Here is a 17,545-nt window from a genome sequence, read left to right as displayed (position 1 = left end):
GTGGAAAAAACGAACAAAAAAACATTGATTCTGCTCCTCGCAAAATTAGCTATGAAAAAACAGACTGTCTAATTCATGCCTTTCTGTGTCATCACTCCAATCACAGAGCTCAGCATCTGTATCCCTCAAAAATAAATATCCGAAAGTCATTTAACAAAACTTACTACTCTGGTCTGAAGGCACAACCACAAGTCAAGGGTTCAATTTTAAAACAGTTCATATATATATATATATATATATATATATATATATATATATATATATATATATATATATATGTGTGTGTGTGTGTGTGTGTGTGTGTGTGTGTGTGTGTGTATATATTAAAACTGTTCATATAATTTATATATATATATATATATATATATATATATATATATATATATACACATACATATATATATATATACATACATATATACATGTTGGACAAACTTTGGTTTGTGGCTTTATTTCAAGTTTTACATATTTACTTTTCAGAAACATGGACGCTTAGCCCTGTGGCTTGAAGTTAATAACAAACCATAGTGCCATGAGCCAAATATAAAATAATTTTTTTTAAAAACAGCAGTTCCTCAAACAGTTACTTACAGCAGGCTCCAAATATGAGTCAATCCTCACAGGCTCCCAGGTTAAAATCCCCAACTTAACAAAAATAAAAACGTTTAGGCTTAAAAATAGACTCAGCTGTTACAGGTTTGGTTGCTTTAATCACTGACCTGTCTAAATACCTTCCTTCTTAATTTATGGACTCAGTTACTCGTTTTGGGTTAAACTGAATTTTAAAAACTAAGTCTATTTTGTAAATCTTGGTCATGCCACGTTTCAAAGTCGTATATTGTCTCCGGTAAGAAATTAGCTATCGAGCTGCCTATTACTATTAGCATGTTCATTATCATGTTTTGGTTTTTTGGAGAGGGGGGTAGCCAAGATGACTGCAACACTCATCTTGAGGCTTAAAAACTGAATTTCAGAAACAAATGGGCGACGTCTATCTTTTGTAATGCCTGTGGCGGATACAGCCTGTGGTTGCTAGCTAGCGTTTCCTCTTCACTTGTGCTAATATCCAGTCTCTGAACTGGACCTCTGCTGGAGCATTTTCCCTTTTGTAGCATTTTTAAAACATTTATCTGACAGTGAATATTACTCGGTGCACTGTGATTGTTCTAACAGACCATTCCAGAAGCCTGCGTGCCAGTTTTGGTGAGTGAAATTCTGGTATTTTATTTTCATGTCACTTAGCATTAATTAGCAAACTTGCTAATGAAACCAGCTAATGTTACTTAAGATATTGCGCACTCTTGCCGAAATATGCCACTTTTGTCTCAAAAAACAAACAATAACATGGCAGTTGACCAATTCCACCAAATTTGGAAATATAAAACTTTAAAAAAAATAAGAAGAAGCAAAATTGTTGAAGATAACACAGCAGCAACAAATGTATTATAACAAAAACAGGACAGGAGAAGGAAAAACTAAACTTAACCTCAGCCTGAAACATATATGTCTGTCTCCCAGGTGCAATGTCTTTAGCAGCAGCTAAATTTGACGTGTTCTTGCACAGGGGCCTATATGGCAGTATTTCTTAAACTATGGGTCTGGCCCTTAATTGGATCACAGGTCTGTTTCTGGTAGGTCCTCACACGTCAAGCACACCCGTTTGTTTTAATCAGCTCAGGTCTCAAAGCAAGACTCAATTTACAAAATTTATGCCTGAGCTGAAAAGGTTTACTAAACCTGGCTATAAAAGTGCACTGTGTGAGTCCCCTGTCAGCCTATATGGACTCCCTGCGCTATGGTGGCCAAGCCAAGGCCAGCGACTGGTAGATCCACTGGGAATGTAATAACAGATTAATGTGGCGTGCCAGGCCCCATGACCAGACGTGTTTGACGCTAATGCTCCACTGTATATTATCCAGCTTGCAGAAATGTTGGATGTGAGCGATGGGATCCAAGGACAGGGATGTTTAGGTACTAATTACCAAACAGCAAGGCACAAGTCTCGCTCCATATTTCCTTACTCCTGTGGAAACACTAGGCAGGCTCCATTTATTTTCTTTGACTGTTGTTTCTGGCAAGGCCGCGTCTCAGTAAACACCACTCGCCCACCATTGTAAATCCGACAGGCGCAGATCTTTCAAGTTAGACTCCTTTGAGGAAAAATGGAGACAGATCGGATGGCGGCGCTCGGGTTTTCCGTCTTAATGAGAGAGTGGAGAAGAGGGATGGCGTTTGATCCCTGGCATGGAAGCCTCTATTTAAGCCTGTCAACGGTCATCACTCTCTCTCCCCCCTTCTTTCTTTCTCTGTTATGGATAGAGAAACAGACCTGCACTACTGGATTTGATCAACTCAGTACTGCACACTTTAACCCTTTTTCAGAACCGGGATCCAGTCTCCCCTCCAGCACCTTCACTATCACCCAGAGAGACTTGCTCAGCCTTCCCCTTCCTGACAACCTGCGAGCGTGGATGTTGATTGATTACCTTAGCTGGAAAAGAAAAGAAAAGGCAGAAGCAGATCTGTGAAAATATTATTTTATTTGTAGAGCTTTGCAATGAGAAAGCCTTTCAGTCATCATGCTCCAGTTTCATATCATGTGTTTGTCCAAACCACACAAGAGCCTTATGGTTCTTCAAGGAAGTCGCGCTATAGTTGCAAGCCCGACAGCAAGCCAAAGACGATAAGCCCCGAGACAAATTTCTCTGTTCTCTGCTAGACAATGAAACTTTTGAACTTTAACTTTTAGGCTGCGGATGTTGATGAAGTCCTCAGAGAGGAGGAAATGTCTTTCTGATGAAGGGCTGGAGGGCAGGGCTCCTGACCATCGCGGACCTGGCCTGGAAGACGCTTTTCATCGCAGCACTAATGGCTCTGGCTAATCAGGCCTGATTGGGGCTGCTAAATAAATACTCTCTCCATTTATAATATCATGCGTAACTTAAGACAAAATCAATACTCGAGACTGAACACTAATAGCTTGAGGCAAAACAAACGTCCCAGCTCTGGCTGCAATACATTTTTCAGAATGAATCCATCAGTGACATTGGCATGGATTTCTCATACTTCCAAATAAAGCCACGTATCTGTGGAGTTTTCATATTTCCGAAGGCTCCGAATTGGTTTGAAAGACATTCACGCATGCAAGCAATTCAGAAACAAGCCTCGTTCTAAACTTTTAATGCCCATATTAGGTACATTTGTTCTTTTTGTCGAGCATATATTTGAATAATATATATTTTTTTTGCCTTTACATCAAATTTTCAGAAGCATTAGAAAAGAAAAAGAAACTACAGCAACACCCACAGTAATGAACTGAAAATGAAACTGCAGAGTGGAACAGTCATATTCAGCAAACAATTAGCATCAATCATCAATCATAGATGAATCAAGGTGTCTCCCCAGGAGCCAGAGCCCGATAATAAACACTGGAGTCAGACTAGACTTATGTGGGCTCGGGAATAAATAAAGTGAACGACCTCGACATCAGCAGCTAGTAAAATGTTTGGCCGTGCGGTAGAGTAGGTATGAAAGGGAGCTTTGTGTTATGAGGAATAAATACAGACAGACACAATCACATTTGAGCGAAAAGAGTTATGTCAGAAGTCTCACAGCAGCAACGTTGGAACCTGGCTTTGAAATGCGAATCACGTTAAATGTGTTTGATTTATCTTCTGCTCCACTTCTGCTTTGCCGTGTCTCTGCCGAGGTGATTGAAATACCATACACACTGTGCACCGAGTAGCTAAAGTCCATCCACATCTGGAGCTGAAACAAAGACATCGGACTTGTTTATTATGACAGACGAGGATCTCACAAAGGACAGTCGCGTGTTACGTTCATGGGGGATGTTTTCTTTATGATGTGTGTTGCCGGTTTATTTTTCCTTGCGCTCAGGTCAGGCTACTTGGCCAGTCTCCTCGCCACGTCTTTGTAGGCGGTCTCGATCTCAGTGTCAGCAGCACAGGTGTTGGTGAACTCGTCACGCGTGGAGGCGTTGTTCAGGTAGCGCCACACCCCCGACATTTCCGCTGGGATGTCGTAGTTGCGGTATTTCTTAGCAACAACCTAGGAGAGAATGCAAGGCGATAACTAAACTACCCCGTTCATTCAGACTCGAGCTGATATCTTCAGCACCTTCCAGGAGGTATGTTTTTTGGATGAGGTGTTCCAGTTTGCCATTTTGAAACAAAACTAATAACATTTATGCTTTTTTTTTAGCTCGTGAATGTAAGAATTAATGCCTTTCAGCAATACTCTGTATTAGAGCAGGGCGATATGGCCAAAAATATTTATCACGATATATATTTGAAAATTTGCGATAACGATATAACTGACGATATAATTGATGCGAGACAAAATACAACTCCACAACATTACTAGCGCAAAAAGACAACCTATCATTTATTTTCACTTAAACAAGAAGCTGGTTTTTATGTACATTAAAGCTTTATAAAAATGTAACAGTGCAAATGCAAATTCCTTGCTGAAAGTTTAACCAAAAGGCATTTCCAGTAGAAATGGGCTGACATATCCTGAGCATAACCATGTATAATATCCACTGAAGTTAAAAAGAGGTGCTTTGCAACATTAAACTGCAGTGTGCAGTACGTATTTTTCGGACCATAAGGTGCACGGGATTATAAGGCACATTAAGCGAAACAAAGCAGTCAGATAAATCAAACTTTATTAAACTCATTCTTCTTGCTTCCTCCACTTCTGTACCATTGATTCATTAATGTTGAATTCTCTGGCAGCTGCTCTATTCCCATGTTGTTGCAGTATATTAATGACTAACCTCGTATTGTGGATGGATTATCTCAGTTGTTCTCCTGACTGAAGATTGGTCCTTTTACAGCATCCTGCCATGCGATTGCATTTGTCTCTAACCATGAGGAACCTTAACGTTAACTTTTATAAGTGGAAAAGTGTTAGTGTTCGTCCTCCAGCTTCACTGTTTATGTTATGCTAACATAGCTGTGTCGCTAGCGATCACGTAGCACATAATTATATACCAGCTAGCCCAACTTCAGTAACCCTACAAACGTCACTGCTGTTTAGTTTCCTGTCTTCATTTATGTTGGAAGTGATAGCAGAGCTGTACGTTTGATTTTTTTTTCAGAAATCTCTCAGTCAGAACATGCAATATCATGCTTAGGTAACTAGCGAAACTAGCGAGCTAACTTCCGCTAGCTTCCTGCTAGCTTCTAACTCCGTTAAATGTAATACATTTTGTTTTCATGGATGCCTGGAAGTTAAACTTTATAGTTACACCTGGTAAAGCAGCAATGCTGATCGTTTTATTAAAGATGAAAGAATTTAGACAGTTTTTAACTCTTAGTGATGCTGCAGTGTTCGTTTGACCTGAAGTATAAGGAGTTTAGGACCCAGATTACTCCCAGATTTAAGGGCATCTTAGTCCGACGGCCGCTTGCATGTTCTGCAAAAAAATGTGCTTTGTCGTGTATCTGACGGACAAACACCAAACCAGTTCCACATCACTGAAGTTGCACCATTTTTACAAACCAATTCTGGTTCATCTGTTTCACTCAACAATCGGCCATGTGCGTATGAAAACAAAGGCACTGCGCATGCGCGTTTTACTCATATTCTATCGCGATATTTCATTTTCCTATCGTAGCCTAACATTATACCGGTATTACCGTGAACGGTATAATATGGCCCAGCCCTACTCTGTATATCGTCTGTGCTCTGCATCCAAAAGGTAAGTCAGAACCACTTCCACTGCAAAACCAATGAAGCATTAAGTAAGTCAGCTCTGCAGGAGCAGGACATGCCGGTTAGATTCATTAGATACTTTCCTCCAGTGGTGAATGCTTATCTGCCTGATATATTAACCCACCGTAGAAAGGACCTGCTCTTGTTAAAAATTGTAGTTTTAGTTTAAAACAAAAAACTTTTAAAGGGAATTTGTGTTCTTACATTTTGTTGTGTCCTCCTGGACTAAAAATGGGATTTAGCAGTATAACCTTTAGCTACTAATAATTTGACATATGGATACTAAATGCCCCAAATAACAAATTCAAGATAGGTTTTTTCCCCTTAATTAAGAAAAGAGAAAACTATTTTTTTAAGTCTAAAAATCTAATTTTTAAAAATTGTGGCTGTGGAAGACAAAGTCAAGAGCAAACCTAACTTAAACACACCTTGGGGGCAGAGTTGCTTGACATTTTCAGTCTTTTCCTTTTTTCCTTTTTACTTTCTTTTCAGATCCTGCTGGTTTCCAGAATAGATTTACTTGTTTTAGTTTAGTTTTTATTAGTTCCAGTGTTAGTTTTAGTCTTTTTTTTTAAATCATTCATGTATTCCTGTGGCACAAAATTGAATACAAATGCAACATTTGTGGAGGGAGTTGGCTCGCAGTCATGTAGACACCCCGAGTCTCATTTGGACTGCAGGCTCCTCAGGCAGGCTGTTGACAGATTTGACCATATTGTTGACAATTTTTGACTGCATAGTTTTATTTGACTTCAATTCTTTCTTTCTTTTTAAATACACATTGTTTCAGTTAATTTTCATTTATTTATAGTCTCTAGTTTCTGTTATAACTTAAACTATAATGTACGTTGACATTTCGTTTTAGTTAACTGTAATACTGCTTGGGACCTCCCCGGGTGTTACCAGACACCAATTTAAGGCAAACACATCATCATCATCATCATCATCAAGCACATATTAGGTTTATTACCACAGCCTTTATTACTCAAATGCAGCAAAACACTGAATTCATTATCAAAATGGAGTTCAAAATCCATGTACTAAATCTGGTTTTGATATATCAAAGTGTTTATTTATCACCGGCTTTAATAGAGGAACAGCTTGATATGACAACTTCTGTGAACCTTACTGTAGACTGGAAAACTTGTTTAGCCCGTGAAAATGTATGAAACTTTTTAACAAAGTCCAATATTGCAGAAACCGACCTCATAAGGTGGTTTGAACTTGGATAAACTGGTGTGTGCTTTAAAGGTTACTTGGAAAAACACACGTCTAACTTTAACAGATAATAGGATCTGGATTGCTCAAAGTACCGATATGAAAATCTCATCTGAGAATAATAAGGGGCCGGTAGAGAATGATTGTTGAAGGGCAACGCAGCTGTAGAATCACCACCACTAATTACTGCCCCTCAATAATTTTCCTCTCATGCCATATTTCTTTACCTTCACTATGTAGAGTTTGGGCAGGAGGTTGCAGTCTGCCAGAGTGAACTCGTTCCCATCCAGGAAGCATCGGTTGGAGCCCTTCTCCTCCTCCATGCTGTTTGCATCGATCTCATCTGGCAATGGGTTGTTAAGGTAGTCATCCAGCTTCTTCAGGGCTTTGGTTAAACCTTTCTCTAGAGCTAAAACGCACAGATACAACACCTTTAAAAGGTGACGGAACACGTGTGGCGCTAACCTCACTAGGTGGCAGCAAAGCAAACGGCATGAGCTCATGCCTAAAAAGTGGACTCTGCTACCACCTAGTGGAGGATTTGATGAATCACTCCCGCATGATTTCATCTTGTTCCGTTGCACATGTACATGTGTGAATGTAAATGGCATGAAATAAGCAGCCCACCAGCGTTGGCTTCTGGTTTGGTGTTCTTGATGTAGGCTGAGAACTTGGCAAAGATGTCGTTTCCAGCTGTATTGGACTCTCTGTGCTTGGCAGCCAGTCTGGGATACCTGAGTGGATGGGGGGACAGGGGCAGGAGAGGCAGTCAGAGACCCAGTCAGACCAAACCATCTGGATAGCATTAACACCTGGGCTGAAACTCAGCTCACACTCCAAACATGTTACACACTCTCACCAAGCTGGCTACTCGCCCCTTGAGCTTCTCACACTGAGGTCGGTTTATAATGTAAAAAACTTTACAGGCAATAAAATAAAGATTTAGTTAATCTGACATTTTTCTCTGCAAACGCTCACACGCTGACTCTGGTCATTTTTACTGGAATAACAACAACAAGAACCCTCTTAGGCTCTTTTACTAAAATTACCCCAATCAGATTTTGTCAATAAAGCTTTGGATGTAGAGTGTTAAAGATTTTGCATTTAGGAATTAAAAGTGCAAAAACACATACCTGGGACACTTACATTATACTGTATATCAACTCAAAATAGATTTGCAGCAGCTATAAACAGTAATCTCTGTTAACGTCAGCCTTCATCAGATCCAGCACTCTTTTACTGGACTAAAGAGTTTCCTGTTCTTTCAGCAATGCTGCTGAAGTGAAATAAATCCAGCCAAACCAGGATGTGTGTAGTTGGTGGTATAATCTGATACTCTGTTATGAAAAACCCTCTAGTTGAATTACTTTGGAGGACAGAGTGTCTCCTCAAGAAACTCTTCAATCTTGTTGACGTCTGTCTTGACCTCTCCTTCGAAGGTCAGGAAAGGAGGGTGCGTCCCTGGAGCCAGGTTGTGCAGATCTGCCGGCTTCCTGCAGAAGACACACGCGGAGAAAGCAGAATGTCGTGAGGGGCGACGTTAGCACGTTTTGTTTTCATGTTTGCAAACTTGGCTTTTTGTAACCTCACCTCTTGAGGTCGACGGTCGTGACGTTGAACATGACTCCTTTGAGCCAGAGGATCATGAAGAGGCGCTGAGAGAAGGGACAGTTGCCGATGCTTTCTCCATCGCTGCCCGCCTGGAAGCAGACAAAGGATGAAAAGACTTACATCTTGTTTCTCTAATTCAGCTGTGGGAAGCAAGTACATGACCCTTTGGTAACAATGTAACAACCTTGCTACTAACAGGGATAAGTCTCCTGTTATCTTAAGCGATAAGTGTTAACTCACTCTTTACCTGATATAGTTGTTCCAATAAGTAACATATAACATTACATAAGCACACATAAATAGGTCATTGTGACAGATTCGTGATAAGGACAGAGTCAAACTAAACCTACCGTCTGTGCACGTGTTATTATCTGATGTGAACTGCATACTTGTAGCAATCAGAATTATTGTCTGAAGGCCAAAAAAATGCCCAACATATTTACTTTCCCAAGTGGACGAGCACGGTGAAGGAAACATCCTGTTTCTTTTTTATTATATTAATACATAACAGCTATCAGATATAACCACTTTGAACACTTAGAAGAAAAATAACCAGTGATAATTTCAATAATTATGTAAGACATGACTGGCTAATTATTACCAGTGCACTTAAGTTTAAGTAACAATACTTAAACTTTTACAGTAGGTTCGATAACGTCAGTATTTACACAGTCAGTGCAGTATACACTTACTGGATCTCCTTTCCTCTCTTCCTGTATATGCATTTATTACAGGCCATTAACACCGTGTCTTCTCTGTGCTGTCGTCTATGTTTTTGTCTCCCTGTACCTTTCTGCACACGTCTCTGTTTTCTGAAGCTGCACTTTGCACTTAGTATTTCTCTCTGGATTGTCTGTTGTGTTGTTCCCAACCGTAACCCACCCACTCGTGCCGCGTGGCTCCAGGCACCTCCTTCAGTCTGGTTAAGTCAGAGGTTTCTTCCTCCCCACTGTCAGTGGGTGTTTGCTCACAGGGGATTGCTGTTTCACACCCTAATATTTTTAATGATAGGGTCTTGAGATGGCCACTATTCATGACAAATTAATTGAATGAACTGGATGAATTTAAAGTAGCTGTTATTTTGCAGATGCTGACCATACGAGTGCCTGTGAGCAGTGTATCAACAGTGCCCAAGGTTGTTGATTTTTGACAGTACGCTTGTGCTTTGATCAAAAAGCTCTGAGAGAAGGTCCTTAAAAGTTAAAAACCTGGCCTGATTTACTCTTGGCCATTCTCACGTTCAAGGTCATGTTCTCAGCCACGTGTGCTATTTTTAGTTTGCTCCCTGGAAGTCCCCTTCTGACCACTTAAACTGTGTGCTCTGCAGTTTCACCACAGACCTCAAATCAACTTCTGTCTCAAACTGGCGCAAAACATGTTTGGAGGATGAACTGCGGTGCTTGTCAGCAAGTTGTCTCATGCCTGCTCAGAGTGCACAGACAGCACAGGAAATTTTCTGTCTGCTCCAACACAATTTTCTTCACTACCTGGACGACACACTAGACTGAGATACCTACCGCTTTGCTCACTTCCTGTAAATAAAGATCAAGCTGAATAATCACTGTTTCGACACACTAGAGGAGATTCAATGTGCACTGCTGAGGCACAAGTGCAAGTGGAGCCTGACGAAAACTTCTGCATAGTAATCTAGAAATAGCAGCCATGCAGATTGCAGCAGCACAGATGTGTATGAGAAGATGATACTGAATGAACGAGTTAAAATGGGCATAATGTGCCAGGGTTCCATCATCTACCCGTACAGAGAAATGCAGGAGGTTTATGTGGTCCTAACGCACCACCACAACGTGCATAGTAGAGACACGAATGCAAGAGGACATCCACCGAAAGATCTAAAAAGTAGCAGGGCACATTGTCCTGATATGGGAGAGAATGTGCTGTCGAACATGAGCTAGGCCACATTTAAATCAGGTAACGGGTTTGATTTGATTCACCTGTTCACTGCTTTTCTCTTTAAACGTTGTATTTTTATTTATTTATTTTCTGATGAAGACAAAGCTACACAGAATCACTTCCTTCCTATCATATGCTTGTGTACATGCACTGATATTATGTGTCGGCATGCACGGATACTCAGAGGAGCACAAACGGTGACATCTGATCCAGTGAACCTTCTGAATTATACATGGTGATTCTGATAAGCAGGTTCATTGGCCCCTGGGGCACAGAGAGCAGCGTTCGACCTGCAGACCTGCAGACGCACACAAGCCCACAACACATAACAAATATGTGAGTGCAATGACGTCCCGGTCATTACATGACAAGTGTGACCATTGACCACATTAAAGTTATTAGAACGGCAGATGAACTTCATTGCATGTTATTTCACTATTTATGTCACTAAAACCTTTGAATGGCCAGTATAACAAATAATTGGACACACAAACAATCCCTTCAAAAAAAGAAGTTACTGCAACGACGTTAAAAAATATTTTGACATTCACCACAGACGTCCATCATCAGTAAACAGCTCCTAGCAAAGACCAGAAATAAAAGGGCCGTCAGGCTCAAAGTAGCTGAGCCAACTGTATGGACGCCAGCCATTGATGCTCTCAGTGCTGTCTGTGTATTGTTATGGCCAGGCTCAGTCGCATGGTGGTAACACAATACACTGGCCTCAAATAATCGCCAATCAACATCTAGAACACAGAGCACAAAAGCTGCCACACACAGCTAGACCACTAGGCCCGAGGAACGTGAGAGCATGGAGCTGCTGAGTGATCAGATGATGACTGTTGGGGGCTCTCACGTCATACGATCCATCACATGCTGTGTTATGCTATAACTATAACTGGGTTTTGGCGTCCTTAGTTTGCCTAAGCCTGCTTTTTAACAAAGAATTCATAAATGGGGTTCTGACATATTAACTGAAAACATTGATACTACAGTCATTCACAGAATAATACTGTAATTTCTAAAAGGCATACGAAGATTAAAACTGCTAAGATTGATCCCTCTGGTGCACGTAAGACTCCTATAACCCCCGATAGTCACCGTTTATAGGCTAATTCCTGTATGTGGGGTGGAGCATGATAGTTCTCCAGCCATCAGATCCATGTAGATCGTAGCACGATGAATAAATTATTATATTAGGATTGTAGTCACTCTCTATATATATTAATACAGTTTGTGTTTAATTAGGATTTATTGAAAGAAAATGACAGTTTAGAAACTAAATCAAAGATAAAGGCCTAAAAGTTAATTAGTTGACCTCCGAAGTGCCTGCAGAAAGTCAGACTTCTCACCAGCTAATTAGAACTGTGCATCCAGGCAGCACGTTAGCTTTTCCACCTGCCTCAGGTGTATCCATCTGCCTGTGTGATTCCTCAGCGGACCTGAAGTAAAGCTTTTTATAGAGAACAAAACACCACTGCTGTGTCCACTGATGGTACCACCTTCAAACTGTTGTCATTTTTTTTCCACTTTATTATTACCTGTTTCAAAGTTTCCACCCTACATGCTATCTTATATAAAACATCTTTTTGAAAGGTCCTTGAACAAGCAAGCCTCACCACTTGAAATTCTTCCAGAGATGTATTTGGGTAGTTGTCTGCGTTAACGTTCATTTTCATTTGTTACTGGAACATAGAAACTTCAGGTATAGCATTATAAGGTACTTTAAAAGTTTGCCCCCAAAAAACAAAGATCATAAAAGTTGTTCATCCCCTGGAAGTCATGTTTCTACCAACATCTTTGCTGCTGCTGAATACTGCAGATTTCAACTCAGGAATGCAATGTCTGTTTTACATCTGAGACATTAGACAGATTCTCGAGACTGATTGCATAGCACAGTCCTCCCTGAAAAAGTGTGGACTGAAGTAACAGTACCACTGCATGGCCTGATGTGAGCTTCTCACCATCAACAAGCAGCTTCGGTATCACTGTCACAACCATCCTGGGTCGGGGTGCTTGCTGGTGCTGCTGTAACTCTACCTCCGCTATTGGGTTACGCAACTGCTCCATAACACGCAGCGATGCTCATTTGAGAAATTCAGGCAATACTTGGTCCCTCAAATGTTATCAAAACCTTCACTGCAGCCATAGTTTTGTGTCTATCTTACCTTTACAAAAAGTTCAATATCAGGGTCTCTGTCTTCATCAGACATGATTCCTTTTTCTTTTACTTTTTTTAAACTGTCCTTTTTTATCCTTGGAGCTCTACATCTTCTGGAAAGACAAAAAAAAAAGGAGGAGAAACTTTTATCTTCTCTGAGGTTATCCTCTCTCACACCTAAGGAAGTTCTGTTCCCTTCACCTTCACCACCGTTTGCAGCTGTAAAGGCAGTTTTCTGCTCCGTTTGTGTCTCCTGGGTGAGGCTGAAAGTCGGTCCAGGTGATAGTCACAGCCCTGTGCTCTGATTTAGACACAGATGGAGGGCAGCATTAGATGTCACTGACACAAAGTGGAAAACAGGTGTCAGTCTATAGCAGAGGGGGTGGAGCCCCGTGTCTCTCTTCCCACCACTGCAACCAAACCTGACATCAAAATCGCATCACAGGCAGCACTTACTCCCTTATCTCTCTGCCCCACAGCTGACACATTCTTATTTTTCAATATTTTCCACTATTAAATGTTTTATTGTATTATTTTTTGCCAAACTGATGAAACACTTCCTGAACACCCAAACCATCAATAATATATTCTCCCCATCTGACAACATTGCCAAAAATGGGACACTATTTGCGTCACTTTGAGTTTCTGAGGCTGTCAGTCCATCACTTACCGAGTAGTTGTGCAGCAGCATTTATATTTAATTCATGTTCACATGTGTTTGACTCTGGCAGGTTATATTTGATCACCAGCAGCAGACTAGAGAAGATTCCTCTCTAAATTATTGATGCACGGCTGCGGTTTTAAGGCAAAAATTTGCATTTGTTTGCAGAAAGAGGCCACAAAAATAATTTTAAAAAAAGCAGGTACATTTGACACATGGAAACTGAGTAGTGTGTGTGTTTGTGTGGCTTATGAGAGATAGATCCGAGAAAGAAAGTTTGATGAAAACAGCAAAGAGGAGACAGATGGCTCAGCTGGAGAGAAACGTTTTAACTGTTTCTATTTATAGAGCAGCTCCCTCTCCTGGCTGGTGTACCAACTTGCAGCACAAACCAATTAAAAGGGAGCTGCAGAGGAAGAAGGTGCTCATTATCAGAGTTCAGGATGGAAAATCTTGAACAGTGTCTGAATGTGTTATTTTAGGTCTTAGTTTATTTGCAAAGTTACTGAGTGAACAGCACCAAAATGAGGGAGGACTATCCATAATAACGAGCTGAGGATACCAAAAATATGTCCCAACTGGATTTATATTCATTTTAAAAAAGAATAATAATAATAAAGTCTAGATGAGAAGATTTTTTCAAATTTCCACCACCAAGACTCTTATCACCTGTAGCTTGTAATTCTTTCAACAAATGGACTTAAACATGGACAAAGGAGGTTAGTGCTGAATCACACTAACGGTTTCCCCTTTTTTCCAGCCTTACATTTAGTGTGCAGTCACAGAAACTGTACAGTTTTTAATCTAACTCGAGTAAAAGTATCGACCAGAATGTCTTCTTTTCTTGTCATGGATTTCTAAATCAGTAATTTAAATCAATAATAATGGGACCATTAGTGGTTTCTAAGATATGGCCTTGGCGTTTCGATCCCTTTGAAACAAAGGGAAGTTCAAATCAGTGACTCGCTGGGCTAATCATTCACCATAAACATCAAACGGCTACAGAGAATTGTCTCTTTCTGGAACTGAGGTGACAGGGAGTGTGTGAACAGCGTATACGCACGAGCCAGAACTGCTGAAGAGTCTTGGACAGTTGCAGTTATGTGAAAAGGTCTTATCGCACAAAAACAGTGACAGAGCCAGTAAAAGTGCATGTTAGCGATACTGTTGATAGCCTAGGGCAGCCCACTTTATCTGACTGTGGAGGTTTCATTTTAAATTTTCCCCTCAGAGACGTGACCTCATAACTCACCTTCCTACTTTTATGATGGAGCTCGTGTTAAGTTTATGGCCATTGTTGATGATTAAACTGTTGGGAAACGCACCCACGGAAAGACACATAAAGGATAGAGGGTGGGGTGTTTTTCTTGAAGGGGCTGAGGATGTTATCACGTCTGTCGTCTCCTACGGTCTTCGGGGGTGAACTATCCTGCATATTTATCATAATTGTGATATAATGTAGTTTTGTACACTGAGTGTGTTAAGTGTGTAGACTGCGATGAGCTTTCAGATCCTGCCAATGTCGTTCCAGCTCACCGAGGAAGAAGGAGCAGCTCAGACAAAAACTGTGCACTCTGAACTAGATGCAATTTTTTTTGTAGGGTTCTTGAAATGTGTTTTTTTTTTTAAAGACAAAACATTATTATTCTTGAAAAGCTGTCTGGTGTTTTCTATTCTCCTTGTCATAATCACCTTTTTGGTTTTATGGTGGAGTAAACAGGGAAACAGGAAACGTGTGGGCGAGGAAGATTATGACATGTAACACAGCTGGAATCAAACTCATTCACCGTCTCACCCAACAATGCTTCACGCTACAGGGAGACAAGGCAATTTTAAAATAAAATAAAAAAACAAAACAGCCTGTTGCCATTACCCATTTCATGACTTTCACTGACTTGATGCCAGCAGCCTAATCAGCAAAGTGACCCCTGCATTAACTGATAGTACACTCACCAGAGCAGGTATCACCAAAAAGCAACAAAACACACAGACGGATTTGCTCAAGCGTAGAGTTCACCCCTGGTTCCTGTGACCTTAACGCGAACAAGTTAATTATTACAGCAGAGTGATTAAAGTCACACACAAAGATTTGGATACAAAGAAATCACTGCTTATGCACTATTCTTTTAAACATGCATTGTTCTAAATATACACAGCTTAGTAACACTTATATTTAAATATAACTATTTAGACTTAACTAGTAACCACATGGACGTCTAATGAGGTGAATTATCATTTCTATAATTTAATATAATATAATATAATATGCACAGGAGCAAATGATGAGAGTCTCTTCAAAAGGATGCTCTACTTGGCCTCAGAGCCTTCTTTTGTGCAAGGAAGTGAAATTCCACGCGCCTGAAGGCTCATGCTGAACCCTGAGGCTGTGTATTGTTGATGCCTGGATCAACCCTGCAGAGCTCTTTTTATATAGTATAACATATGTCTCACCTTAATGTACAGGGCGATGTTAGGCTGGTTGGGATCAGCTGGCGCAGAGCTGCTTTCATCCAAAGAGACACTTTCCAGAGTTTTAAGCGTGTAGTCGACAGACTCCTGCGGCTCGGGGTCAGTTTTAGGGCGGCTGTAGGCCATCATCATCCCATCCTCGGCGTTATCCTCTTCCTGGATCTTCCTCTGAAACGGCGGGTCGTCGCAAGGATCTCCGGGTGAGGCGGATGAATCTGAGGAGGAGGATGAGCGCCTGGATCCGTTGTGCGCCTCACCGCTCACCTCCTGCACCTGTGCCTCCACTTCCACCGCAGGCTGGGGCTCCACTTTTTCCTTTCTCGCTTTAGCGTCCTCGTCGTCGCTGGATGAAGAAGAGGAGTCGCTGTGTTTGCCCCCTTCCCTGATCTCCATGTAATCCGGGGAGCTGCGGTCTTCTTCCTGAGACGGCCTGTGGACCAGCACCTCGCTGTACAGCTGCTCCCTCGCCTCACCCGAGTTCTCATATTTGGGCTCGACGCGATCGCGTCCTGCGGGCACATCTTCGTGATCTAGTGTTTCGTAGATGTTGTCCATGTCTGGCAGCAGACCTTGAAGTTGAAAGTGGAGGAGTAGTGCTGGAGTGGTCAGTGTTTTCACACCGTGTGCCTGCCTCTGACTCACTGACTGAGCGCACTGAGCAAATTCCAGTGATAACTTATAAAAGACCTTTGATCCTGCAAGTTAACGAGTGGATAGCGTAAAAGCTGAGCACTGTGCCCCTTCACGGATATTCCGGTTTTAAATGTGATGGCTTGCAAGGACAGAGAGCAGCACATAAACACCGAAAACCTTTCAGAACTTTAAATCAGAACACGATGACTTAATCTTCTGGGACCTTTGCAAGGTTGATAAGCTGTAGAGCCCTTGTGCATTTTCTAGACTTGCTTACGTAAAATCTGTGTAAATGCACCTTGCCAGGTTTCCTCCACCCTGCGGCTGACAGTAAGATAGAAAAGAGGGGGATAGTGGGTACTGTAATGATTATAAGATGACAGAGGTGCAAGCTTTGTTTGTGGCCAGTAACTTAGAAACACACATCCACTGGATGGGTGCAGAAAAGAGGGCTTAAAATTTCAGACAGTCAAATGTATTTTAATGAGTTTTCCAGTTTTTCTGTATTTATTTCTTGCAGTTTCAGCTCAAACGGTGATGCTGACACGTGTCTTTCATTTACTGCACCAGCATTTCTTTGTCATGTGGAATGACTGAGACATACTGTCGTCTTTTTATTACATTCAGGGATTAAATGTGTAATTAAACCTCTTTATACTGACAGAAAGGGGAGTTCCACCGGTTACCCACTTAGGATTAAAGTGTGCTGTATGTGCCCCTTGATATAAAATGAGTTTGACATCTATTAGATGTTATCTTCACCCATTGGAAAATACAGGAAGGAAGTTTTGTTAAGGCAAAGAGTCTGTGTTACTTACTGAGGTGAATCTGTGTTATTGATGAACAATAAAACCCAACTTTAAAAGGTTAAAAGATGGTATCACGATACTGCTGAGCTTCCTTTGGTGGATGTTCTTTGCAGGGTGAGAATATTTTTTTAATTCCAAATTATTAAAATTACAAAACCGTCCTCATCACTATTTTTTTCAAAGAAATGGAAAAGGTAGGCATGATTGCATGCACAGTTATACTCCAGTCTGAAAAAGGGGAATCTTATGGTTCAACTAAGTGACTGATTTTTTTTTTTTTCCATTTATTTTCCAATCCATTCGCTTCCTCTTATCCTTTTCAGGGTTGCAGGG

The 17,545-nt window shown here is 41.0% G+C and overlaps 1 protein-coding gene across 2 annotated transcripts; it reads right to left on the bottom strand.

Moving 5' to 3' along the window:
• Positions 1-2,529: 2,529 nt before the first annotated feature.
• clic5b (CLIC family member 5b) lies at positions 2,530-16,422 on the bottom strand. 2 transcript variants are annotated; one of them, XM_085371812.1, is made up of 6 exons: positions 15,753-16,422; positions 8,548-8,657; positions 8,325-8,450; positions 7,585-7,691; positions 7,185-7,366; positions 2,530-4,068 (listed from the first exon to the last, which is right to left on the bottom strand). In XM_085371812.1, exons 1-6 carry the CDS (start codon positions 16,323-16,325, stop codon positions 3,904-3,906), a joined length of 1,263 nt encoding a protein of 420 aa, XP_085227938.1. In that variant the 5' UTR covers positions 16,326-16,422; the 3' UTR covers positions 2,530-3,903. The 2 variants fall into 2 exon arrangements, with proteins under 2 accessions (XP_085227938.1, XP_085227939.1); XM_085371813.1 differs by lacking the exon at positions 15,753-16,422 and adding an exon at positions 12,648-13,747.
• Positions 16,423-17,545: the final 1,123 nt, after the last annotated feature.

The sequence above is a fragment of the Diplotaxodon limnothrissa genome, linkage group LG15 (genome assembly GCF_057381915.1).
Source record: "Diplotaxodon limnothrissa isolate DT_005_m linkage group LG15, D_limnothrissa_male_GT1.1, whole genome shotgun sequence".
NCBI lineage: Eukaryota > Metazoa > Chordata > Actinopteri > Cichliformes > Cichlidae > Diplotaxodon > Diplotaxodon limnothrissa.
This window is presented reverse-complemented; position numbering and strand designations above follow the sequence as displayed.